Consider the following 27087-nt stretch of genomic DNA (forward strand, 5'->3'; position numbering starts at 1 on the left):
GTGGTGTGGTCTGAACGGTTGGCTTCAGGAAGAGCAAGACCAAGAGGAGTAGTAAGCCCCTGGGGAGGGCACGGTAGGCACCACGGGAACCTGATTCCTCTGACACAATCACAGGCATGCAGGAACTCAAAAAGGCACAGATTGTATTGTTCACCCTTCCATTTGCCTGAACCCAAGTCCCTGCACCCCAACTGTAGTGGACCCCTCTCCACACCCCCAGGATCTGCACTGGGGGCTTGGCTTGCTGTGGGATTCCCAGACACAGCCTGGCAGCTCCTGGGCAGAGGGTTATGGGAGCGGAGGCCAAGCTCAGCCTGTCCTCTTGAGTACATGGATGAAATAGCAGGGAATGGAGGACTGGCCTGGCTTGTAAGGCTTGAAGTCACCCAGGATGCTGTGCTGGCACTTGCCCCCGAAGGCTGTTCTGAGCAACTCCGTGAAGGACGCCAGGCAGTGTGGGTAGTAGGAGAGCCGGAACTTACTGCAACACAGCCCCTAACCCACCGTGAGGTTGGTGGCCTCGGCACCGCCCCCCACCTCACCCCCTGCCTAGCTGAGTGGATACCTCAAGCCAGGAGAGCCATCCTGGCCAGCCCCTGGCACCTGCACCGTGTAGTCCAGGGTCACCATGTGGGCCTTGTTGTTCACTGTCAGCACTGATGTCGTGATGTCCTTGGTCAAGTCACTCTGTAGGTGGTAGCGCAGGCTGCATTAGCCTCTGCCACCGCTGCGGGGCCTGGACCCCAGGGTCACAGCTGCCACTCTGGGCCCCCCCTCCCTCAGGGGCCCACCTTATAGTAGATGTTCTTTCCTGGGGGTGCACAGCCTGTGCTGAGGATGTGGTCGTAGTTGCGATGATCGATGACCAGCAGGCCCCCTGACCGCACCATGTTTGCAATGTTCTTCAGGGCCAGCCGGTGCTCACTCTGGTCCCCTAAGCTCCAGGCAAGGGCAGAGAGGCAGCGTTTGCTCAGGGCCCCCAGCAACAGTCTCCCTCCCATCTTCTGCTCCCCAGGGGTGCCAGTGCCAGGGCAGAGAGGGGCAAAAAGCAAAGTCTGCTCTGGCAGTAGAGCAGGCGCACAGGGCTCTGTGGAAAGCGGGGATAGCTCAAAGCAGGGGCCATGCCCTGGTCACACCCTCTCTCACCTTTGCAGTCTTGCAAGTGGGCAAAACTGTTTCCAAGGCAGATGACAGCATCGAAGCCACCTCCTGGTGGTTTGGGCACATCTTTGTCCAGAGTCATCCAGTTGGCTTCCTCAATGACTGGGGGCCAGAAAAGGGAAGAGAGATCAGGGTGGCATCATGGTACCAGCAGTACCCACCCCCACCAAGTGCAGTCCTGCCTCAGTTTCCCCTTCAAGACACACACAGGGACTCCCTATCCAGTTAGGGGATGATTATGGTCATGGAGGGTGAAGGAGTGAGGGGTTAAGGGAGGAGGAAGCCATGGTTCAGAAGGAGGACTCTGTGTTTATAGGTTTTTATCTGGGGAAAGGGACAAAACACTAAACATAATTAACACTAGGTCCTCCCTCATACCCGAAACCTCATTCTGGTGCCCAAGTGTCCCTTTTCACACAAAGGACAGTAATTTTGCTGGGCGCTTGAAAATAAAGCATTCCACCCCAGGAGTCCAGGGCAAAGAGAACCACATCTTTGGTGACTGGGCTGGGAGGGCCTGGCTGGACCTGCATACCCCACTTGTCGAAGAAGGGCTCATGCCGCCGGTTCCATCGCTCTTTAAGCGCATACTTCAGCATCTTGTCACTGGCATCCACACTTGTCACGTTGAAGCCCTCTTCCACCAGCATGATGGAGTCCACCCTGGGCGGGGGGGGGGGGGGGGGGTGAGAGGTAGAGGGGGCAGTCAGGGGGCCTCGGGAGGCAAAGAGGCCCTGTGGTGGATGCTCTGTCTCCTAATCTCTTCAGAAGAGTCCATTCCTCTGCTTCCTCTCCCCAGGCCCACTGCACTGATCTCAAATGACCTGGCCAATCAGTTTCTTTTTGCCAGGTAGCATGCGGATGACATAGCAGGGAATGCAGCAACAGTGCTCAGTACCTGTTCAGAGTCAGGCACTCTACAAATGTGCATTCATCCTCATGGCAATCCTGTGAGGTAGATGGTATTACCCCATTTGAGAGATGGGGCAAACTGAGATTCCTGGAAGTTGAGGAACTTGTGCACAGAAGAGAGTATAGCGTGGTGGTTTGGAGCACAGGCCAGACCCTAACCCACCGAGGTCTGTATCTATCTCCTCTCTGCTACATGGGGGACCTTTACTTCTCTGCGTTGAATTTCCACAACTGTAAATGCGATGTTACTACATGTTTACCTCCTGAGGTTTTGTGAGGATTTAAAAAATACGTTTCAAAAGCTCCTGGCACAGCTCTTGGCACAAATGTTGAACAAATGTTAATTGTTAACGTTGCTCAAGGCCATCACCCTAGGAGCAATGATGGAGCCAAAATCCGAGCTTACGTCGCTCTGGTCCCAAAGCCCAGCTCTGGCGCTGCTGAGCGAACCAGCCTTCCCCACCCGCCGTGCCCGCACCCTTACTCTTAGCCTGGTCTCGATGCTCTCCTCCCATCCGCCTGGCCCTCTGCCCGCCCTGGTCCCATAGACACGGTTCCAGGCCCTGGAGTCGCGCCCCCGCCTGGCTCAGGTGAGGCGGCGGGGGCTGCCCCGACGTGCCCGGCCGTGGTCCTGTAGCCCTGCGGCCGCGGCCTAGCTGGCCCAGCGCGCCTGGGACCCCGTTCTCCGCCCGGGCTCACCCGGTGCCGCAGGCCACGTCGAGCACCCGCTGGCAGCCGTGTTCGTGCAGCAGCCCGAGTAGCCAGGACTTGTACTCAGCCGTGCGGCTGCGGGTGTCCCCAATGTAGAGCTGCCACACGCGCGCCGCCTCTCCATCCGCGTACTGGTCCGGGAGCCCTTCAGCCGCTACCCCCAGTGAGCGGGTCCGGTACACACTGTCCACCATTCTGCGACTCCTTGCTCAGTGACCACCGACCCTGCATTTATAGCCTGGCCCCTGCTGGAGGCCGGGCGGCCCTACCTGCCCAATGGCAGGTGAGCGTGGGGGACACGCCCCTGCTCCGTTCCGGCCCCACGCCAGAATGAGCTGCCTCCCAGTCCTGGACGAGCTTTCCTCACCGGCCTGAAGATCTAGCCCTCTGCACAGCCCCATGGCAGGAAAGGAACCCTCTCAGTCCCCTGCCCACTTAACCCAGGTGGCAGGAGGACAGGAGAGGAGCCAGGAGAGCGGGAGCAATGAGATTCCCTACTCCACCCCCACCCAAAGTGGAAAGAATGTTTTTCAGTGTCAGCCAGTGCCCACTCTGGTCCCCTGAGCTCCAGGCAGGGGCAGAGAGTCTGTGTCTGTTTAGTCTTCAGTTCGCACAGATCTGAGGGCCCAGAACTGGACCTTCCTTTGTGAATGAAGGCATTCGCATATCTAAAGAAGGAATGTCCAGCTGAAGGAGGGCCTGGTCAACCGGGGAATGAAGGAATGAGGAGTCTCTGGGGATACTGCTGACCTGGCCATCCAATTCCTGGAGCAGTTCTGGACCAAGGGATCACCCTGCCCACATGGAGGCAGGGGCTCCTCTGTCCTGTAGGTGACTCATCAAACTTTTCCCTGAGCACCTATGGAACCTGGTCCTTCCTTCCATGTCCTTGCCAACCAAGCATGCTTCTAAAGGCCGCCTCCTTTCCACAGAGGTGCCCACAGGGTGGGAAATGCAGGGTCAGGGTCGGAATGCTTGATGCTCCTGCTATTATATTGCTCATTGTCACTTCGTAAATTGGCTGTTTGGTTTGGTCAGTGTACATCCAACCTTCCTCCCAACGCATAAAGTCTCAACCTAAGACAAGACTCTGGACTGAGGTAGATTTAGGAAGATGATGCCACCCAGGGAAGCCCAAGATAGCAAGGACTGCCTTCCCCACATGTCTTTGCTCTACTGGATTCAGAAAGAGGGAGGAATAGAATTTAGAACAAAGGAGATTCTCCTTCCCTCACCCTTTTATTGCCTATAGAATCTGGGAGCTGGAGAAACTCCAAAGACATGTAATCATTCTTAACTTGAGCACACAGGCTACCTCACATGGGTCTGTCCATGCCCAAGTAATGGAGCCTTGTGTTTATGCTGACACTACAGACAGGTCTTTGGCAACAGGCTCACGAAGGCACTATACTGGAGAGTTGCAAGTAAACCCAGAGTTTTCTTTTGTCAGAATATTCTGGGGGAAATCCATTCCACTACTCCCCGGCACTGAAAACAATCTCAAGTTAAAAGAATTATCCCCTCAGTTGTGGGCAGCAATCTGTGTGCTAGGTCCTTGCATCAAGGCATAACATATAACCCCTTCTCTCTATAGGATGGCTTTTCTTTTTCTTTCTTTCTTTTTTTTTTTCGTCTGGGGCCTTTCCAAGAAAATTAGTTCCTTCCTTTGATAGGGAAATGCATTCTTTTTTTTGGGAGGGCAGTGTAACTGGCCCTCACATGTGGGATCTGAACCGGGGCCCTCTGGCATCCCAAGCCAGCTCTTAACCATCTCACCACTCTGCCGGCCCATAAAGATTTTATTATTAGGGTTTGGGGGAGGGGAACAGACAAGTTAATGTCCTTTTGTTCTTCAGTCTAGTTGTGGAGGACGGCGCTTTACTGGCCCATGTTGGTATTATCATTGTGCTCTTTCCGGGAGAGGCAGTCGCTCACCAGCCATTGGATGGCCGCTCATGGCGGCTCACGAAAGCTCACACCTGCTGCCCACCAGCCCCACTGCAGCCTATGACATCGCCCACAACTCAAGGCAGCCCAGCTCCAGGTTGAACTGTTGTTCACCATCTTAGCTGTAGAGGGTGCAGCATCACTGGCCCTCATATGGGATCTGAACTGGGGCCCTGCTGCTCAGAACTGGTGTCCCAAGCCAACTCCTAACCAATATGCCATTCGGCCGGCCCTGGGAAATGCATTCTTTACTAAAATAAACTTGATATTCATTTTACCCTACAGCAGGAGAAAAGTGTTTGGTTAATTGTTTGGCTATAAATTGATGAGCTGAGAGTGATTATCTGTTAACTTACAATTTGGTCATATTATAAGGAATGAAATTTTAAGGAAAAATAGACCTACTAAATTATTTACTTTTTTGCATAATGGAGTTCTGAAATGCACTTAAGAAATTTGGAAACAATGAAGAATGATGTTAAATTTGAATAACAACCAAAATGATAGGGTAATAATTTCTTTGTCACTATTTATAAATAGACTGCCTGGATATAAAATATTTGAAAAGTTAAGTGGCCTAGGGCAATTTATTTTTTATATCATATTTTTTATTACATTATTGTCCCCCTTATTATTGCTTTCTTTTCCATTTACTTTTGCCTCTTAGCCCTATCTGAATTGATCTGAGGTTAAACATGGGATTTTCTTAGGGCTCCAAATGCTGTTGGGAAATGTCACCTTTAAAAGACCAGGATAGGGCCCCGAGTGGCTCGTTGGTTAAGAGTTGGTTTGGGAGCGGAGGCTCTGAACAGCAGGGCTGCTGGTTCGGATCCCCCATCGGCCAGTGACGCTGTGCCCTCTACAGCTAAGATGGTGAACAACAGCTCGACCTGGAGCTGGGCTGCTGTGAGTCACCTGGCGAAGGCATAGGCTGCAGTGAGCTATCATGAGCTACCATGAGCTACCTACCATGAGCGGCTGGCAGCTGGTGTGGGTGCCAGTGTGGGCTGCCGTGAGCCACTGTGAGTTGTCCAATGGCTGGCGACTGATCTGCCTCAGCCGGGAAGAGCGCAATGATCACAATACCAACATGGGCCAGGGAAGCGACATCCTCCACAACTAGACTGAAGAACAAAAGGACAGCAACTTATCTGTTCCCCTTCCTCAATTCCCCAACACTGTTCCCTCCCCCAAATCCCCAATAAAATCTTAAAAAAAAAAAAAGACCAGAATAATCATGTTAGGAGGTCATAAGGTTTTCCAGACTTTTTGGGTCTCAATATTTAAGAGCAAGTATTCCTGTGATTTTGAATAATTCCTTCTCCCAGTACATATATAAATAATAGTGAAGCCTGAGTGAGAGAAGAGTAAATTGATTTATAAATGTAGACATCTTTTCCCACCCTTTCATTTAGAAATTGCCATTCGAAGATTAGACTCTAGAACTCTTTGATAAAACTAGATCTAAAAAAGTATTTTGATTTTGTTCTTTTCCTTCATCTAGAAACAAAATTATCTAAGGAAAAAAGTTACCTAGAACAACTACTTAAGTATTTTGGTTTTTGATTTGGTGTAACATGATTCCCCACACCCTCCCTAGGAAAATTTTTTTTTTGTCCAGAAACTATTTCAGCTTTTTTAGCTCCCTTTCCTGTTTTAAAACAAAGCTGATTGAATTTTTGGTGTAATGCACATCTATGAATTTTTTTAGCACTGTTGTGATTGTTTTGTAGCCTTTAAAGGCTAAAGGTCATATTCTCCATACTGATAAGGAATTTTATTTAAATATTTGGTTTTTATTTAAATATTGATGCTTAAGGTTTTTGAGAAACATAATATTTTACCCACATAACCATAATATGGTTTTTAAAAATAATATTAATGCTGGTGGTAAATTTGGATTAAAAAAATTATAGATTGTGAGTAGCTTCTAAATGTACTTTACATTTCGAAGATTTTTTTGTTCCCAAGTTAATAATTATTTTATTTCTTTCACATCTAAAGGCATTTTTTTAAAAAGTCAAAACCATAGAGAACATGAAATTTTATGGACTTTTTTTTTTTACTTTTAACTATCAAAAGCATATTTTCTTCTCTTGACCATTAATTACTTGTCCTTAACCATCTTTTAAATGGCTACATTGAGTGGATGTCCTGTGACTTTATTAATCATTTCCCAACTTCTAAACATTTAAAATGTGTTCACAATTTTTCAAGAGAGTGAACACGTGAATAATTATGAGCAAATCGTTTTCCAACTGGAATTTTTCTATTAATTACACTGTCACATGAAACAAATGTTTGTTTCAACTCTTCTCTACATGAAGAGGTGATTCTTTGATATTTCATTAGGTAGAAAATTGTATCTAATTGTTGTAATCTTCTTTAGTTACTACCAAATGTACCAAATAATTGCAGCCCTTCATCTCTAAATTGCTTGTCCATGTCCTCTGCCCACTGAAAAATATATTGAAGCAGGCTTTTGTTTTACTTGGTTATTCCCTGTGAAATTTAGGTAACCCAAATCTGGGGCCCTGGGCCATGAAACAAAAGTTCACAGAATATGAATCAATTTACACTTTGACTTAACAGAAAATAAGACTAGGTGACATTTAAGATATGCAATGCTTATTATTTGGAATTGACTGAAAAGACTAAATTCTTCATCCCCAAATGTGTAACATGTTTGCAAAACAAAGCAAAGCAAAACAACTTGAGCTTGAACTACTATATGATCTAGCTATTCCACTTCTGGGTGTTTATCCAAAGAATACAAAAACACTAATTGTAAAAGATGTATGGACCCCTATATTCATTGAAGCATTATTTACAATATGCAAGATATGGAAACAGCTTAAGTATCCATTATTGAATGAATGGATAAAGATATGGTATATATACAAAACGGAATACTACTCAGTCATTAAAAACAATAAAAGCTTGCCATCTGGGACTACTTGAGTGGACCTTGAGGGTATTATGCTTAGCGAAATAAGTCAGACGGAGAAAGAAAAATGTCATATGATTTCACTCATTTGTGGAATATATATTAATATTAAAAAGAACAAAACAAAACAAAACAAAAACAACTCATAGGTGCAGAAAACAAATCGAGGGTTACCAAAGAAAAAGGGGATGGGTGGGGGGAGCAAAATGGGTAAAGGGAGTCAATTATATGGCGATGGATGGAAACTAAGTTTTTTGTGGTGATCATGTGGTAGTGTTACAGGTATTGAACAATAAAGTTGTACACCTAACATTACACAATGTTAAAAACTAATGTTACCTCGATTTAAAAATAAATGAAGGCAGGAGGCTGGGAAAGGAATGAGGTGGGATGTCCTCTCTAAAGGGAAAACGCAGGCGGGCAGTGTGGGTACATTTAGGAGCTAGTTTGTGTGTATGAGGGAGGTAGGTTTAGCCTGTGACTCAAGATAAATTTGAGGTGGGACGTCCAGGGTGCTCCTCTGTCGCGGCCTGTACTGTAGCCCATGGAAACTGCCTCCAGTCCCCACAAGAGCGCTGGGACACAGGAACGTGTGGATTCCCAGAGGCCAGCACACACGGTAAACGCTCAACGCTGAGAGCTCTATTTGATGAATAAAGGAATGAACAACAGGGAGTGTCACGATCAGCAGCCACGTCGTATCACGACAAAATTTTAACTAGCGCAGCGTCTCCTCGTAACTTCTCCAATTCCCGACGACCCCCGGAACCTTTGTTGCACACTACCGAAGTTGCAACTCCGGAGGGAAGACAGAAGGATTCGGACCTTGACAGACGGGGATTTAAGCCAATGAAAAAGGCAAGATGTGCATGCTGCAGCCAATAATGGGTTAGAAGGAAGTGACGCCAGAGGAAGTACAAGGGACGGAAGGGGACTGCCGGTAAACACGGAGCCTAAACAGTTCTCCTGTGTTTGTGAGAAGAGTAGGGGGCAAGGATGTCGGAGCGAAAAGTTTTAAACAAATACTACCCCCCTGACTTTGACCCGTCAAAGATCCCCAAGCTCAAGCTCCCTAAAGACCGGCAGTATGTGGTGCGGTTGATGGCCCCCTTCAACATGAGGTGTAAGACGTGCGGAGAATACATCTACAAGGGTAAGAAGTTCAACGCGCGCAAAGAGACGGTGCAGAACGAGGTCTACTTGGGCCTTCCTATCTTCCGCTTCTACATCAAGTGCACGCGCTGTCTGGCAGAGATCACCTTCAAGACGGACCCCGAAAATACAGACTACACCATGGAGCACGGAGCCACGCGGAACTTCCAGGCCGAGAAGCTCCTGGAGGAGGAGGAGAAGAGAGTGCAGAAGGAGCGGGAGGACGAGGAGCTGAACAACCCCATGAAGGTGCTGGAGAACCGAACCAAGGACTCCAAGCTGGAGATGGAGGTACTGGAGAACCTGCAGGAGCTCAAGGACCTGAACCAGCGGCAGGCCCACGTGGACTTTGAGGCCATGCTGCGGCAGCACCGCCTGTCCGAGGAGGAGCGACAGAAGCAGGAGCAGGAGGAGGATGAGAGGGAGACAGTGGCCTTAGTGGAAGAAGCTAGGAAACGAAGACGGCTGGAGGACTCCGATTCGGAAGAGGATGCTGCTGCTTCCGCCCCGCCCCAGCCGGCCCACCGGCCCAAACCCACCGCCATCCTGGATGAGGCTCCAAAGGCGAAGAGGAAGGTGGAGAGCTGGGAGAGGAGTGTGGGCACCTTTTGCAGCAGGCCTCAGCTGTCAGGCCTTGTCGTGGTGAAGAAAACAGACCTGGATCGAGGGACCCCACAGGGTCAGCCAACACCTGCTCTGGGCGCTGTGAATAACGGGAAGGTGGCAGACCCTGCACCCAGGACGCCTGGCACCTCCTCCCTGAGCCAGCTGGGTGCGTATTCGGACAGTGAGGATAGCAGCGGCAGCAACTGAGGCCCTTACCCAGGTTAGGGGCCATGTCCAGCTCCAGTTGGTGACCGGGCAGGAGGCCTTGGCACCAACCAGAGCCACGACTGGACAACCATGAACGTCTTCTTAGGCTGGCAGGGCCTATTAGGGCTTCAGCTGAAGGACTCGGTTTTTCTCCTGTCCCTCCAACCACCAGCCCTTTGGGACCTCGAGGTCCGCAGCTCACGCTGCCCCCCACTTGGCACCAAGTTTAGGATTGCCGACATCCCTGGAGGAATGCATCCTCTCTTGGACAGTCCTTGCGATGTCAGCCATGTTTTGGGTGTGTGGGTGATCCCATCCACCATCCCTTCCCTCCACAAAATCATCTGGAACCAATAAAAGGAACCTGCAAAAAAAAAAAAAAGAAAAAGAAAAATACTTTGGGAATATTGCTGCCTCTGGACATATGTCAAGGCAATTCTTATTAGAGGACACATTAAAATTCTAGAATTGTGAATTCTGTATATACAGTAACTACAAATGGAAGACATCCTGGCTATTTTTAATTCACAAAAGTAGAAATTCATTTTGCAGATGATGGACTCCGAACTCTAGTCCAAGCTGCTGAAAAAACTTTTCTGCTAACTGTCTTTACCCAGATTGAACACTGGGATTCTGTGGGAGGAGTGGGAGGCCATCCACTCCCATGGACTCTGCTAGCAGATTTATCACAATGGATCCTCTTTTGGAATTTTTAATATACCAAATAAGAGTCTTTTTTAATAAAGTCCTGTTTAATGAGTGTAAAGTTGGTCCCTATATCACTGGGTTATAACACTCTTTAATGGTGGCTACATGATAGTGTACCTACGAGAATTCCACCAATGTTTATGAAGAGAGGTTCTCTTTGACCATTTTACATTTTGTTAAAAGCAGTTTAAAGGTGTGCTTACCTCCAGTAGTATCTCTTTGTTATGTACCTATCTGCTCACTGTGCTGTTCTTCCACATAAAAACGACACTGTTTGAGCCCTGGTAACAGGCTAAGTATTGCTTATGAAGCAGGTGACTTAGCACATAGCACTGCATCTAGGTGAGTTGTGGAGTAAAATACCAAGACCATTTTGGTGAGTAGTTCCTAACAAACTAATGTCTGTCTTTTTGAGTGTCTGTTTTATTTTTTGTACAGACAACCTTTTATGTTTTAGGAGGGTTTGGTGGTGATAAGAGATGTTGCCACCCCTGGAACTGATGATGGGGTCAGCCTGTGTCCCCTCCCAATGTGCAGCAACACCTCCCTATACACAATTACAATCATTTTATGGAATTTTAACCTTAATAGATGGAGGGTACAATTTTGGAGAAAGAATGAATAAAATTGGATTCCTTTTGAAGAAATATAAGGAGAGAAAAGTCAGCACTTAAGGGCAGCATAAGCATCAAGCTGGCTTTGGGGGTGACTAGTTAGCTCAGTTGGTAGAGCGTGGTGCTGAGAACACCAACATTGCCAGTTCGGTCCCCACATGGGCCACTGTGGGCTGCGCTCTCCTCAGGAGAGTCAACTGTGCCATTGTAGCATGGGGCAATGTGTGACCAATGACCATGGCTGTTCCCCAGTAAAAATTAAAAAACAACAACTGGCTTTAAGCTATACATAACTGTAAACTTTGATAAGGGAGAAAGACTTAAAGGTTAACTTGTTATTGCATTCCCAGCATTAAATTCTGAAGCCATAAACTAGTGGACAGCAGCTGGTCTGCCTTCTAGACAAGAGCTATGTATGGGGAAGATGGTGTCCAAGCCAGCAAGCTGTAGCTGCAGAGTACTATGGCTTTATGGCTGTGCCCCAGGACACTGAAGCTATTCCACCTGGTTGGGCCACTTATTAAACATGACTTTGGGCAAGTTATTTAACCTTTCTCTGCTTCATTCATTCATAGATTAAGCAGCTACTCTGCCAGGCACTGTACTAAGTGCTGGGGATACAACAGGGAACAAAATAGACAAAAATCCCTATTTTTTTTGTAGGGGGTGGGGGTGGGGGGGTGTATGTACGTGTGCGCGCGCGCACGCGCGCGCAGTTTCATGATCTGGGTGCTGGTGATCTGGATGGTGTTTGTAAAAACTCACTGAGCTGTGTACACTTACTTGCATTTTTCTGTGTATTACTTCAATATTTTAAAAAATCCATGGCCCTGTGGCGATCACAGCTATGTTAAATGAGGTAGGTAAACCATGTAGGCCTGTGTGCTTGCCACATAGTATGCACTCAAAAACAGTGGCTACTGTTAATCCAGTGAAACTGTTTAATCAGGCAAACTAGGCCATTGGGATGTTCAAGAGATTCAGCTGGCTCAGCCAGTAGGATTAGTGCACAGAGTCCTTCCATAAACCAGTTGGGCACGGACCACGCATCTGTTGTGAAAAAGGTGTTTTTTCAAGGTCAAGAAATAAGAGGAATTTTGTTAGCACTTGCAAACTGATGCAGGGCTGCTGTGAACATTTGGATAGGTTGTGCACTGCACAAGGGCTCCATATTTAAGGGGTTGCCATTCATATCGCAAACCTCATGGGTTTGTATATTTATTATAATTTTCTGGCAGAAATTGTGGTGACCAAGTGTCTTACTCTAACAAAACATGTTAAAACAACCTTCTGACAGATGGAAGTCAACGGTGTGAAGAGCACCATTTTCTAACTTGCAGAAAGATGCTGCATGGAAATACCACCCAAGGACTAGGAAATAGGAGTTGTCCTTTAAAACGCATACACAGAGGCCCAACCCCTGAGAACTGACTATCGGGGTCTATGGTTATTTTAATCATCGAATTGGAACAAACTGGCCTTTGCAGTTCTGGATTATGGATGTTTCTACCAGAGACAGATCCTCTGGGTTTCTGACAAGTTGTGTTGTCTGAGAACAAGACCCTGACGGTGTGACTTCATTGAAGCCCTGCTCCCTCTTAGCACAACACCATGAATTTTTCCTGATGAAGTGGGTTCTAGCTGGTCTCATCTTAAAGAACCATGAGCGATGTTAAACATGCAAGCTCCTAGGTCCCCAACCCAGCAAATCTGAGGCGGGCCCAGACATCTGTGTTTAGCAAGCATTCTAGGTTAGTGTAGGAATCCCGGTTGTAACAGGGTTTCTAATAAGGGGGCTGAAATCAGGCTAACTTGAGCTCCCTTCACCTTATGGAGGGAAGGGGTATGGGAAAGTGAGAGGCAGTATTTAAGTTCAAAAAGGCTTAATGTATGGTGGGAGAGGAAGAAGGAAAAAAACCTGGGAAGCGGGAGTCTGCCTTCTGCCTTTTCTAGGCTGGGCCAGGAAAGAAGCTACCTGCTGGACTGGGTGGGTAGAGAGCTGGTGAGTGTGCAACACACCTGGCCCTTGTGGGGGCCAAGGGGGAGGGAGAGGGCTCTCATCATGGGGCAGCCCCAGGTCAAAGAGCAAAGCAGGCACAGCGCTGTCTGCCCTGTGGTCTGGGATTGGGCCACTGGGCCAACACCCCAGTAACGGGATAGATCTTTGCCTCATCCTACTCTAAGGATCAATGAAGCTTTGGCAACAGACGTAAGCCAAGCACTGAAGTACTGTGAGTTAGGGTTAGTGACAGAGTGGGGAAATCAGAGGCTAGTCATCAAATTCTAGCCAGTCCAGGGGGCTGGCTGCAAATGGTTCTCTAGCACTAGGTTCCAGCCCCCACCCCACCTCTGGTTGTTTCCTATCCTCAGAACAAAGTCCAGGATGGAACCTGAGTCTAGGCTGGAACCCCAGACCTTTTAACAGGGCAGTATCAGTCCTGGAGATGGGGCAGTGGGGGTGGGGGTTAGACCAAAAAAGTATCATCTTTTAAGGACCTGTTCTAAGCCTCACCAGCCAGAATAAAACAACTTCCAGTTTGCTCCATTCTCTACGGCCTTGGCTGCCCCAACTCGTGGAAGAGGAAGAGGGGCCGAGCCCAGGCTATAACGGGACGCCTCACCACCTAGTTCAGACCCCAGAGCCTCTTCACCAGCTGAAGAATCTGGGGCGTTTCAGCAGTTCATCCCCTCCTACCACTGGGCCCAGCCCGGGAAGTGTCAGGGTCTCAGTGTGGGTGCTCACAGGGGACCAGGTAGGGGGCTCGGTGCTGGTGGGACCTTCCACCATGCGCTTCTAAGAAGCAACAGCTGCGTCCTATTTTCTTTTTAAAAGAGGCTTGTCGGTGGGGGTGGGTTAAGGCCAAGAAACCAAACCAGTTCAATATGAATCACACTGCCAGTGCCAGGTATTGGGGGATGGAATCCTGGCAGCTCTGGGGTAGTGCAAATAAAATGGCTGGCCTTAGAGTCTGAAAACCGGAGTCTGAGTGCCAGCTGTACTTATTAACAGTAGGACTTTGGGCATATCACTTGACTTGAGCCTCAGTTTCCTTTTCTATAAAATGGGCTTAACAGCACCTGCTCCACAAGTGCACTGTAAGGGGTAAGTTAGAGCACGGTGAATACTGCCGTTGTCATCACTACTGCTACCGAACGCCCTGATCCATGCCCTCGGGACAGGCTGGGCAGGTGCCTGAACCCCAGCCCTTGCCCCAGAGACCAGCCTTCCTGTTCCTCCCCTGCTCCCAGAGAACACGGTGTAACCAGCTTTTGTTGGGGGACTGGGGTGTCCTTCCCTTCGGGCTCCATGCACAACAGCTAGAAAGAACAGAGTGATCAATCAGGTGTGGTCATCAGGGAACAAAGTTCAAGACCAACAGGCAGGGCCCGATGGAGGTGGGAACGAGGAGCAGGGGCTGATGGGGTCATCAGCAAACTTTACACAACAAATAAGGAGGCCTTGGGGGAGACGGGAGAGGGAGGGAAGGAATGGGGGCAGCCAAGTGCCCAGGACACAAGTGAGGCCCCTCCCAGCTTGGGGAGCTCAGGAAGACGAGGGGCAGGTGAGGGGAGGGGCCAGAGCACTGCGCTGGGCCTCACCCCATGCCCATACCCACCCCTCACCCCAAAACAACCCCAAGGCTGGAAGGTGAGGAGCGGGGGAGAGCAACAAGGGGCTCCAGGTCCCTCTGAGGGGCTGAAGGTGACTCAGAAATCGGAACAAAAAGGCCAAAAGGTTTTTACTCTGTGAGCCCCGAGGAGGGCCGGGCAGAGCACAAGGTGTCCACAGGAGGGATGAGCAGAGAGGAGGAGCTGGGGCTGCAGTCTTGCTTCCCTGCGGAGGCAGGAGCGAGAGGAGGTGAAGGCCGGGCGTGCCCTCCCCAAGGGCTTTGGAGGGCTCCGGTCCTGGGGCCCAGCTCCAACACCTGCGCCTCCTGAGCTCACACAGGAATCCTCCACCGTCCAGACATCCCACGGCTTGCCTGAAGCCTTGCCAGGAGAAAAACGCTTGGCAGAGGGAAAAGGCCAGCGCGGGCTGACCGAAGCTGATCTGCTTTCTTCCCAGAGCTGTGGCTTTCCCCGCCAGGAAGAGGACACAGCCGAGGCAGGGAGGACCTGAGGACCCGAGCGCTGTCTTTGCCTGCCAGAGCTGTGCCCCAGATTCTCCAACTTCCAGGTCAGGGGTCTCGGTTCAGGAGATGCTGGGTTAGGCTCAGAGCTCATCAGGGGGGCTGTGTGTGAGGGGGGAGGCCTTCTGGACGCCTTCATCCTCCTCGGGGCTGGGGTCTCCCTCGAGGCCCCCCAGCTCCTTCCTCTGTTTGCCGCCACTGCCGCCTGCCGCCTTGGCCTTGCTGCTCTTCTTCTTGGACTTCTTCCCTCCCAGGGCGGCTGTGTCCCCTTTCTTGCTGGACCACTGCTCTGCCAGGCAACCTGCGGTGGGGAGATGTACATACTTTCAACAGACTGCTTTGCTGGGTGGGGAGCACTGATTGGGGAGCTGCTGGGACTGGCAAGTGGAACTGGTACTTGATGTCCAACCAAGTCCCTACCTCCCACCACACTGGGGCCCCCTGGGCCCCCTGGAGGCACCTGAGCTCTCTGCATGTCATGCTGTACCTGGCTTCAGTGCCTCTTACCCACCCTGTCCCATCTCGCTCCCAAGGACAGAGAGCCTACGACACCCTCTATTTATTTCTTCTCTGTCCTCTCCCTACCCACCTCCCTTGAGGGGGAGCAAACAATAACATGGAGGCATGGCCCGCCCTGCCTTCTCCCTCCTCAGACTCACTGGTGTCCTTGCCCTTTAGCACATGGTTGGCACAGAGGAACTGGGTCAGGTCCTCCTCCTGGTGGTTCCGGTACCAGTCTTCGATCACCTCCTCAAATTCTTCCACCAGCACGTCGCACTGTTAATCACAACACCCCACGTTGGCAAAGCCCCAGCACTGACTCACTTCCAGAGGGGCCCAGCTGAGCCTCAGAACCCGCCACCGGATAGGTGGGTGGCTGTTTCTCCTGAAGTCGGACAGATGAAACGACCACAGCCCCCCAGCTAACGGTGGCCTTCCACGGCCGCCACCCCAATCCCCACCCATGCCTGTGGGGCCCAGCAGCATTTGGGGGTCAAAGGGCCTCTCTACCTGCTTCTTGAGGTCAGCCACCTCCGCAGAGGTCTCGTTCCACAGCTCGTAGGGGATGTCCATCACCACCTTGACCCCTTTGTGTACCAGGTTGTGCAGTGTCTCAAAAGTCTCTGACATGCCCTGGAAGAGGCAACCAGACATGAGAGGCAGAGTCCCTTCTCTAGGTCCCGCCCTCCTCTCCAGGTGGTGCTGAAGGTCCAAGGACCCAGCTCTGAGAAGTTAAGACCCTCTAAGGCTTCTCACACTTGACCTCACCTTCCCCTCCCCTCTTTTAGGCCTGCCTCCCCCACCCGCTACACACACACACACACACACACACACACACAGCTGCCTCCCCACACCTCATCCTTTCTAAAAGGTCTGCTGTGACCTGCAGGACCTTTGAACATATACTGTTTTTCCAGGAAATAAGTTTGTCTTGGTTCTTCCCCATCACTGGGGCTGGGCACACTCACTCCCCCATTCCTAGGCCCACGCCTTGCCTCGGGTTCTTCCTAGGGCTTGTGCCTTTCCTTGGTGGGAAGAGGGTGCAGGCAAGGCAGGAAAGACTCGGTTTTATAAAAAACTATTTCTGCCAGCTATCTAGGTTTCTGCCTGGAGACAACATACTATCTACTTCCTCTGTCTTTCCAGAGAGAACGCATACAAATACAAGACATACAAATATATCCTCCTCTCCTCCAACCCCACTTGTTACACAAGCAGTAATACATATTATACCACACACACTATTCTGCACTTTGCCTTTTTTACCTAATCATACACCTTGGAGATCATTTTTGTTCAATTCCTAAAGAGCTACCTCATTCTTTACTTTCCAGTTGCATAATAGTCCACTGAATGGCCACATCAATTTATGTAAGCACTCCTGGCTGGGGAATGGTTAGGGTGTTTGTAATTTTTTTTTGGTATGGAAAATAACTTGAAACATTTTCACATTAAAGCAAACGTGGGTTTATTACTAACTAGGGTACAAAATTTATACAAATTTTAAAGAGAAAACCTCAGACTTCTTGAGACTATCCCTCTAGGCTTCCCAGGGGTTTCTGACAGGTCTCCTTTGCTAGGAGGGTACTTAGGTCGAGAAATGTGCCAGGAACTGACGATGTGGAGACAAAGAAATATGCGCCTTGTAAGAAGCTCATTCTCCAGGGAGAGAAGCATTTGTTCACATAGTTAGTGCCTTAACTCTTTCCTGCTTTAACTGATTTCAAGTATTTTTTCCAAATGTGTCAAAATTCCACAAAAAAATAAAACTTGATATTTTGACTACTTTATGCGTTTAATAACATGTTGAACTGCTCTATATATAAATGACATTTTTATTTTAAACCTTTGTTATATGGTAATAAATTGAATTTCAGCAAAAAATACTCAAAATATACTAAGTGGCATCAATTAGATAGTGTAAGCCACAGGAAAATATATCTGAACGGTTGTAGCAAGAGTTAAACATCACAGAGGCACCCTGATCAGGTCGAGGTGGATGCCCTGTGGGCCCAGAGGAGGAACAGGGCAATCGTCCCCCAGTATCCCCAGGAGTCTCCTGACATCTCCTCTAAACCCCACATCCTGACTTCTCCCTGCACAAGAGCTTTAGCCCCTATGGGAGTTGCGCCCTGGAGCATTTCTGCCTGTCTGAGATGGAGGCAGGACCCTGATGGGCAGGCCCAGGCTACTATGAACGTGCCTATGGCCACGGAAGTCAGGCCGCCCAGGAGAGGAGAAGTGCAATCAGCTATCCCCGAAGAATGGGAAAAGGCCAAGGAGGAACGCTCCCAGGGCAGAATCTTCAAACTGCACGCATAATCAGCAGACGCATTTAGCCACATGGAGGACTGGCCCCCGCGGGGAGGAAGCACAAGCCCACCTTGGCAAACCGATTGCTGCCAGTCCGCTCCTTGTGCAGGCTGTAGTCCAGGAGCCTCTTGCAAATGGTCTCAGTGACTTCGATTAACCGTAAGTCCCTGCCGAGACAGCAGCACAAGAGGGACTGAGTTTCCCTCCAGGCCCCAGTGGGTCAGCGGTCCGTCCCTCCAGCCCTGCTACCCCAACACCTGCGCATCTCACCAAAGGGAAGTCAGAGCTGGAAGGAAGATAGGTCATCTGGTCTGGGGGGCTCTGAAATGCTGGAACACAGACCAGAGAGACAAAATTTTAACAGCTCTATGGGAAGGAATTTTTTTTTTTTAATAAAACTTAAAGAATCAAGGTTTTTTTAATAAAGCAAAATGTACTAAATTTTGATGTTAAAATACTTCATTTTGAAAAGATCATAATTGATGGAAGTTTTTTTGTTTTTAATATTTATACCTAGCAAAATTAAAAGTTGGTAACCCTATATTACCAATATTTTTTAAAAATTGCATTGGTCCATGAAATCCAAGAATCTGTGAATCACTGATAAGGTCCAACAGTCTTGCTTTTACAGATAAGGAACGTGACGTCTAGAAGAGTTAAGGGACTTAGGAAGACCACACAATTAGCTGGAGGTAGGACCAGTGGGCAAACTTAGGTCTCAGTTAGAGCTGCCTCCCTTTGGGGGGTTTGCCGGGCTGGAAGGGAGAAGGGAATTCCAAGTCACTGAAGCCTCAAGGAACAAGGCAGTCCTGGCCAGTGGGTCCCCATTCACTTACGACTTGGTGTATTTGACTCCGGAAGCCTTCCGGTCCAGGATGCCATAGCCCGTGTCAATGACCTCCTTGGTCTTGCCAGTTTCCTCAAAGGCTGACTTCAGTTCCACAGCGACATATTTACACACTGGGGGAAGGAGACAGCACAGCCTACTGAGTGCATGTGTCTTTGATGGCAGCCAGCTCCCAGCAAAACAGACCCAAGTAAACGCCTCTCCCAGACTGGGTCAAGTCAATGCTCCAAGAAGCCAGGAAGACAAGGGGTTAGCACTGGACCTCTGAATGGATTTCACTGGGTGTAACTTGGCTGCAAGATCCACAGCCCCATATCCACTCTTTGCCCTTATCCCACCGACTTCATTTCTCCCAGCTCCTTCTTGCCCCTGGCAATCACTTACAAATGATTGTAAAGCAATCATTTTACTTTAAAAGTTTTCAAACATACAGAAGAGCTGAAAGAGGACAATGAATACCTATTACTTTCCATTCATATTCAACAGCTGTTAATGATTTACCACCAGCTCTCTCCAATATATAACATAAAACAATGTGATAATATAATAAATCTCAACATTATATACATTGCTTTTGCTAAACCATTTTGATAGTAAGTTGCAGACATCATGATCTTTAACTCCTAAATACATCATCACGCATCTCCTGAGAACAAGAATCTTCTTCCACCTAACCATAAAACAATTTTGACACTCAGAAAATTAACAGTAATTCCAAGATCATCTAATACTTAGTCTGTATTCAGATTTCCCCAACTGTACCTCAAATGTATTTTGTGGCTGTTTTATCACTGGATTTCTTATGTTGTGCAAACATCAGCTCTCTATTTTTGCAAGTGAATTTGCTCCATCCCCTCCAGAGGCCTTGTTTCTGTACATTTATTTTCTCATTTCCTCTTACTCTTCCTCAAATAGTTATTAAGCAAATCCTATGTGTCAGGCACTGCCTGGGGAAACAGAAATGAAAACCAGGTCCCTCCCTTTCATACACTTAGTCTAATGAAGCAGAAAGAAGTATAAACAATTAATTCCCACTGCATAAGGAGTGCTACCACTGAGGTGTGAAGTGCTTGAGGCCTTATGAAAGTGCTTACTGTCCGTTAGGGCTTTGGGGCTTTTCTGCCCATTCTCCCAACCTCACCTTAAAAGCCTCCTCCTATCTGCTCTTGATTTCATTCTGGGACCTGGCAGGACCCATGCTCTCTCACTAAGGGCCTTCCGTCATTTCACATGTCGGTCCAAATAGACTACAAGAGTACCCAAAGTGAGTATCGCGTACTGGGTTTTTTTTCTATATTCTTCCAGTCTGGGACTCTATGTGTTGGACACATGATGAATACTGCTGAGAGAGGCTGTGTTTGTGGTTGGGCAGCTTCTGATGCCTATGAATAGAATATAGCCTGCAAGCTAAATGCCATCAGCGTTGTTATAACACTGACAGCATAGTTTAGTAGAAAACCAATTTACCACCCAAACAAATACATCCCCTGGAGATTTGCTTGGTGAAATTTTATAACATATGCATTACTAGGTGGCTTAGAGAACTTGGAACACATGAAAATTCTAAAATATAAGATGGTGATCTCCAAGTCTGCAATGAATTGAGGGCATATCATCCCCCTTGCTCTCCATCCAGGACCATCTGGGTTCCCTCCCCAAATCTGTCCTGTATTCTGTGCAACATCATCATTTTTCTGGTTCCTCTGTCCCCTTCTCTCACATCCCCAACATGTAGTATTCCAGGACCAGGGGGATGGAACCCATCAACCCATCTCTCATACTCATCAGCCGCAATCTTGCTTCCCAATTCTTCCAAATCTCACCTCCTCAACACCCACTCTGGGGATCCCACCCAGAACCAGAAGGAGACAGAGACTCACGGAGACTCATGGCACAGACCTCAGACCCTCATGGATATCTACCCACTCTTTCTGGGGAAGTTCTCCTTCCCCTGTGCCAATGCCTGCTCCACTCAGGTTACTGAGCCAGGAGGCAGGCTTTGTGGGCCAGACACGGTAAGCATTTAATAACAAAGATGTAACAATGATAAATAAAAGTAAATACACTATTAAGAGGACCCTAAGGGTTAGAGTTTGCCAAGCCATCTTGTGATTGAAAATCCCTCTTATTTTTATTTTTTGAAAATCCCTTTGAAATTTATCTGTATCAAGTACCTACAAAATGAGGTTGGACTAGGGGCCGGCCGAGTGGCGCGATGGTTGAGAACTCGCTTGGGATGCCAGAGGGCCCCGGTTCGGATCCCACATATGAGGGCCAGTGACACTGCCCTCCACAGCTGGGATGCTGAACAACAGCTCAACCTGGAGCTGGGCTGCCATGGGTCACCGGCGACGGCGTGGGCTGCAGTCCCTGTGGCAGTGGATTGCCATGGGCTACCGTGTGTGGCCAGCAGCCAGCGTGAGCGGCCAGCAGCCAGCGTGAGCGGCTAGCAGCCGCAGTGAGCGGCCGTCCAGAAGCCGGCGACTGATCTGCCTCGCCAGAGAAGAGTGCAATGATAACACCAACTTGGGCCAGTGAAGCAACATCCTCCACAACTAGATTGAAGAACAAAACGACAGCAACTTGTCTGTTCCCCTTCCTCCAATTCCCCTGCACTGTTCCCATCCCCCCAATTCCCCAATAAAAATCTTTAAAAAAAAAAAAATGAGGTTGGACTAGAATGGTCTCAAAGAACCTTGCCAGTTCTATGCGTCTATGAGTCTGGGAATGCCTTTAAGGAAAAGAAATGTGAGCTTCTTAGGCTATGAGAATAATAAGAGAAACAGTAGGGGCTCTTTGATATCAGAATAAAATAGAAAACAGAGATGAGGAAGTGAAACCCTCAAAGAATGTCTGGTAGGACTAGAGGAAGAATGAAAGGAAAGCATCATAACCCTCTGTCTATTCAAGGGAGCAAGGGAGAAGGGACAGGTTGGAACCCATACTGGGAGAACTACCAGTGAAATCAGACCATCTCTGAAGCACCTCACCTTTAATCTCTCATATGGAAGGACTGTGTGTCCTAAACCACCCCACCCCCACTTCCCAGGGTTTAGGGAACATCTGGCCTGCTACAGGCTTTGAATCGGATCAAACAGATTTACAGCCAACCTTCTGGGAGGCCTGGGGTTAGGGAGGTAGGCAGGAAGGAGTGGCTGTAAAGGTCTGAGGAGAAAACAGAAATGGAGGGGAAGAAGAAAAGGTGAGCCCTTCATAGCGCTGGTTTCCTGCTTCACGTGCAGGTATTCCTCTCAATCTCTCTCTCTCTCCTCTCTCCTTTCTTGGGATGCACTCTCTTTCCTTATTCCTAAAGTCTTCCTCCCTCACCAGGTTCCCCCAGATTCTATTCTCCCCAAGTAACCCCTTAGGCCTCAGACCCTCCTCCTTCCTCCACACCCCCCCAAAGCCCCCCACTCCGTTATTAATATTTATTCCAAATACATTTATTGGGAGCCGACGAGGCACTGTGTGAATAAGTATCTGAGAAAGGTCCCTGCCCTCAAGTTGCTCGCAGCTGGGGTTGGGGGAGACAGCCAATTACACAAATTAGGTTGCGGTGAGGGCACAAAGGGGAGAGAGTCTTCTTCCCCTAAGACCAGCCATGTGAATCTTTTCAGTTCCTCAAACTTGGCCTTTGCCTCTTAGCCTGTAGCCCTCTGCATCTGTGGTTTCCTGAGTGAGACTCTCTCTCTTTACTTCTCTTCACCCGCCTGAATCCCAAGTACTCTTGGGCTTCCTATACGAGGCATTTCCAGACTTCCCTCTACACCCCGCCTTTCGCCCCATCTCTAGGCTGGACTAGATGCTCCTCATCCGGCCCCTAAAGCCCTGTACCTCGTTTATCACCATCTACTACCCTGCAAGATAACTGCTTGTTTTTACCGATTGTAACCTCCAGGTGCACCGAAACCCGTTCTCTCTCCCGCCCCTGGATACCCAGCATCCGGCACAGAGCCAGGCACACAGTAGGTTTAATGAATGAAGACGCTCACTCAGGAGCCCAGGACCTTCCACCCCGACCCTTCTCCGTTAGGTCCCGCCCCTCCAGCAGGGTACTCCTGCGGGCCCCGCCCCCTCACCTTCGCATTTGCTGGGCAGGCGAACCCAGTCGGTTTCCTCGGCTTGGGCCTGGCTTGGGCCCAGTTCTGGGGCTGGCAGCAGCAGCAGCAACAGAAGCAGAGGGAGAAGCAGAAGCCAGCGGGGCCTGAGCCGGGGCGCGGGCTCAGGCAACGACTCCATGGCCCAGCCAGACCCGACCCGAGCACACCAGCTGCGTTGCGCGCGCGGGGCAGTGTCCCCAAGCCGCTTCCGGGACTGCACACGTGCCTCCGCGTAATTTGGGCAACAGCGAGCCCGGGGCCCGCTTGCTCCTCCGGCCGCCTCCGCCCACCCCCAGAGCCGAGGAAGTCCTGCGGCCTGTGCAGCCAATGGGCTTTTCGGGGTTCACCCTCAAGCGAATGGGGAGGACGCCTGTTTTTCGGCTTCGGCCAATGAGAGGGCGGATGGTGTCCGCAGTGACCAATAGCAACATCTTTTCCCACCCACTAACAGAGGCTCTGGGAGGGACTGGAGGACCAGGTCCAGTGGAGGGGAAGCCGCGTGCCGGGCCTGGAAAATGTGCGAAAGGCCGTCTTCACGGTCTTCTCTGCCACCTTGCACGTCACTTCCCTCCTGGGGTCATAATGCAGAAAGCTCTAACTGATCACGTTTTAAAATTATTATTGCTGTTGTTGTAATTGCCAGCCTTTCTAGTAGGTGCTGTGGGTGACCAGGAGACTCGAACAGTCCTCAGCCTTCAAACAGCTTTCACCCTCCCCCCCCTCTTATTTGTTGTTGTTCAACTTTCTTAGGGCCCTGTAACCTTAGATTTGTCCCAGTGAGAACTGGAACAAATCACTTGGTATCTGAGCTTCAGTTTCCATCTGTATGATGACTGAGTGATCCAACTGCTATTTGAAGCTTGTCTGTTGCTGGGAAGCTCAAATAGGTGAGTGGAATTAAAGCTTATCGAGCAGATTGTAAAAAGTTCACGCATTAATTTCCTTTTTAGTGTGTAACCTCAGTCCCTTTTACTGCCCTATTATTTATTTCTTTGGATTCTGAGCTCCCAGAAAGCAGGGACTTGATTTATCTAGGCCCTCCTGCGAAATAATGTTAAGCCAGCATCAGTGGGGGTTCAGAGTCTGGAGCAGAGCAGGACTGGGGGAATTGGAGCAAGATGGGAAGAAAGGTGTTGAAGCTAAGGGAAGCCCTGCTTCCAAAATGAGAAGGCATTTACTGAGGCAAGAATTAGTTTGGCAGGAGCCCTGGGCTCATTATCTGGGCTGAGAGCTGGGAAGGGGCAATGACTGGAGAAAGTCTGAGGCTATGGCTGGGCCCTGCCTCACCCTGACCCAGCCTACCCCCTCCTCAGTCTGTGCATTGGGGAAGGAGCAGGCCCTGTGAGGGTGGTGGTTGGATTCATCCCTAAAAGTTGTAGGACACTCCCCACCTTGAAGAATCCAAAGAAGAAGTAGAGAATCTTCTTACAGGTTTGTGAGAGATGAGCAGTGGAGATAGTGAGGGTTTTCATGGACCAGCAGCTGAGAGGGCACAGGAAGCCGGAGGTGTCATTGACACCATATTGGGAGGAGGGGGGAGATGTTAGAGTATACTTCCCCACCATCACCTTAGGGGAAAGAAGACTAAGGCAACACCATTTATCCAATAGACTGTCCTGTGCTGTCCAGAGACATTTAGATTGACATGAAAGCACCCAGAGTTTCTTGAGGTGATTACTGAGAGGAACCCCTGGGGAAGGATGGATTTCCTGCCAGCTCTGAAGAAACAGGGGACACACATGTTTCACTCTATCATGGGAGCCTTATAGTCTATCAGTGCAAGGACCCTTTTTAGGAAACAAAACAAAAACCTCGTTAGTGCCTGGCTCAGAGTTGAATGCTCAATGAATGTTTGTCAAATGAATAATGACCCTTAATTGATTAATAACGTGTAAGTTTGGAATTACCATCCGTGCTCCTGGCGTTGGACATAATCCTGTTACTCTGGGATCTTGGCCCTGTTCACTTCTGTCGAGTCTGTACAAGACTTCACAACAGGCCCTGCACCCCACCTTCCTGGGTTCCTCACCCTGATCTCTCACAGAGGTTGGGCCAGGATGAGGAGACAGAGAAGGGGCCTTGACCCATGCCTGGCTGTGGGGTCAGGAGCCAGAGGCGGGACAGTGTCCTCCCCAACCCCCAGCTCTACTCTGCAATTCCCAGGCTCTCACCCTCAGGAAGCCCTCTTCCTCAGGGGAGCTTCCCCAGATTTCTGCCTCCTCTAAACCTGCCAAATGCCCTTCTCCCAGAGGAGACATGAATTAAAATATTTTTCACTTGCTTGTGTCATTTAATTGCACCTCAAATGTCCCAGTGCCTGGATCAATCACCACCCTCAAGGGGTTCCCAATCTGATGGGAGAGATGCACCCTTTTTCCTCAAAAAGCCCTCAGTTGGAGAGGGGAGACAGAGCCCAGCCCCTGGGAAGCTTCGATCTGCAGGCGGACGCAGGCCACATACAAATGCTCCAAGGCTGGAGGCCAGGATACTGAAGGTGGGTCCTGAGCACCGGGCCCAAGCTGGGGCGGTAGAGAGCGTCCCCTCCGCTCAGACTGGGCTCCTGGGATCCGGGGCCCGACGGTAGGTGTGAACCCTGCGGCCGGCCAGGGGCTGCAGAGCCTGCGGGACGGACTGGGTGAGCCCTTGGCCTGTGGTGCCCCCTTTACTGCGGTGACTCCAGTCAGTGGGGGCGGAGGGCTCTCCTATCCTCAGAGGCTTCCGGCGCGTAGGGGGCGCAGGGAAACCCGGGTTCCGCGGGCCAGGCGCCGGGTCCGGGTCCCCTCGCGAGGCGGGCAGGGCGCGGAGGCGGCAGCACGTCAGGAGCACGTCAAACAGCAGCAGCTTGAAGAGCAACAGCCGCAGCGCCCCCAGCCACAGCGCCTGGTCTGGCATCACTGTGGGAGGGAGAGGAGTGGGTTAGGGGCCTGGAGGCTGGCCCTCAGCCCTCACCCCCAGGAGAATCCTCTGCCCTTGCCATACCTCCTCCCCTTCTCCCCCTTCTCCAAATCCAGGGAAAGTCCTTCCTGGTGTCTAACCTAAGCTCTTACTGGTAATAACAAGTACCTGCCTAGCTTTCATTTTATTTTATTCACTAACGACTAGGAGGCTGTAGGCCAGGCAACAATTAGCATTCCACGCAGAGAAAGGACAGTAATCAGCTCAAAAGTCTCTATTTTGGTCAAGAAGAGAACCCGACCAGCGACTCTGTCCAGCGGGTGATAGGACTTTCCACCATCCAGACAGTCTCCCAAGGTTGATGCTGAGACCATCCATCTGAGCTGCCCAAGGAGAACTTCAAGTGCCCTTCTGATAACTCTCTCCTGTGCTTCTCATATGGTGCCCCCGAACTGGGCTGAGGTCAGAGGATCTATCCCCATCTTATCCACTGGTAGACAGAGGCCCAGGTTGGCCATTGCACAAACCCAGCAAAGCAGCCTCTTCAGGGGACACCCACCAACCCCCAGTGGGACCCATTAGGACCACCTGCTTCCCAGTACTCACCCCTGAGAGGCTCCCAGAGGCAGGTCCTGGCTGAAGAAGTCTCTCCTGTCAGCCAAGGAGAAGGGAGTGAGATTTGGGATGGGCCATGGCCTCCGCCCCAGTGCTATTCCCAGCCCTGGCACAGGGCAGCTGTTCATGGCATGTTGGATAAATGAACAAATGAACCAGCAGTGGGAACCCTGAGCCCATTTGCTGTAAGTCCTCCAAGAGGTCCAGACCTCCCTGTCTCTCTGCTGTCCCCTGTTCTGTGCCCTGGAGAGGCTTCAGCACTTTCAGACCAGGAATCGATTTTCTTAGCAGCCTTCTTTGGAAGGCAGGGCATTTATTCAACAAACATTCCCATTCGGGAGGTGACAAAACTAACATAATCCAAAAGAGGAAGGAAGTCATCTGGTCAATAATAATAATGACTAGCTTTGGACATGTTTCATAACCTCTCTGTGCCTGTAAAATGAGGGAAGTAATATGATCTACTTCATAAATGTAAAGTGTTTACAACTGTATCTGGTACAGAGTAAACACTGAATAAGTAAGTGGTAGCAATTTATTATTTAATTATTGTTTGGTTCTACTAGGTAGGGTGTCATATATAGGGTGACATATATATATATAGATATGTCTATATATGTCTATATAGACATATCTATATATGTCACCTAGGGTGACATATATAAATATACGTCACCCTAGGTGTGTATATATTTATATATATGTGTGTGTGTGTGTGTGT

The 27087-nt window shown here is 49.5% G+C and overlaps 4 protein-coding genes across 4 annotated transcripts in view; 1 reads left to right on the forward strand and 3 right to left on the reverse strand.

Annotated features, from left to right (window-relative positions):
- Window positions 1-117: 117 nt before the first annotated feature.
- GNMT (glycine N-methyltransferase) lies at window positions 118-3003 on the reverse strand. The gene is made up of 6 exons (XM_019642667.1): window positions 2773-3003; window positions 1697-1824; window positions 1147-1263; window positions 792-934; window positions 566-687; window positions 118-481 (listed from the first exon to the last, which is right to left on the reverse strand). Exons 1-6 carry the CDS (start codon window positions 2976-2978, stop codon window positions 310-312), a joined length of 888 nt encoding a protein of 295 aa, XP_019498212.1. The 5' UTR covers window positions 2979-3003; the 3' UTR covers window positions 118-309.
- A 5570-nt stretch (window positions 3004-8573) lies between these two features.
- YJU2 (YJU2 splicing factor homolog) lies at window positions 8574-10409 on the forward strand. The gene has a single exon (XM_019642666.1). The coding sequence runs from the start codon at window positions 8675-8677 to the stop codon at window positions 9641-9643; it is 969 nt and encodes a 322-aa protein (XP_019498211.1). The 5' UTR covers window positions 8574-8674; the 3' UTR covers window positions 9644-10409.
- Window positions 10410-14680: 4271 nt separating this feature from the next.
- On the reverse strand, window positions 14681-23166 carry CNPY3 (canopy FGF signaling regulator 3). The gene is made up of 6 exons (XM_019642669.1): window positions 22836-23166; window positions 18746-18869; window positions 17980-18076; window positions 16107-16229; window positions 15755-15872; window positions 14681-15396 (listed from the first exon to the last, which is right to left on the reverse strand). Exons 1-6 carry the CDS (start codon window positions 22993-22995, stop codon window positions 15179-15181), a joined length of 840 nt encoding a protein of 279 aa, XP_019498214.1. The 5' UTR covers window positions 22996-23166; the 3' UTR covers window positions 14681-15178.
- Window positions 23167-23612: 446 nt separating this feature from the next.
- The window catches only part of PTCRA (pre T cell antigen receptor alpha), a 14026-nt gene continuing 10551 nt past the window's right edge, over window positions 23613-27087 (reverse strand). The window contains 2 exon segments of the mRNA XM_019642655.1: window positions 23613-25750; window positions 26358-26402. Of these exon segments, the coding sequence (XP_019498200.1) occupies window positions 25179-25750; window positions 26358-26402 (617 nt within the window). The 3' untranslated portion in view covers window positions 23613-25178.

This window comes from Hipposideros armiger, unplaced genomic scaffold, assembly GCF_001890085.2.
Source record: "Hipposideros armiger isolate ML-2016 unplaced genomic scaffold, ASM189008v1 scaffold_72, whole genome shotgun sequence".
Taxonomy (NCBI): domain Eukaryota; kingdom Metazoa; phylum Chordata; class Mammalia; order Chiroptera; family Hipposideridae; genus Hipposideros; species Hipposideros armiger.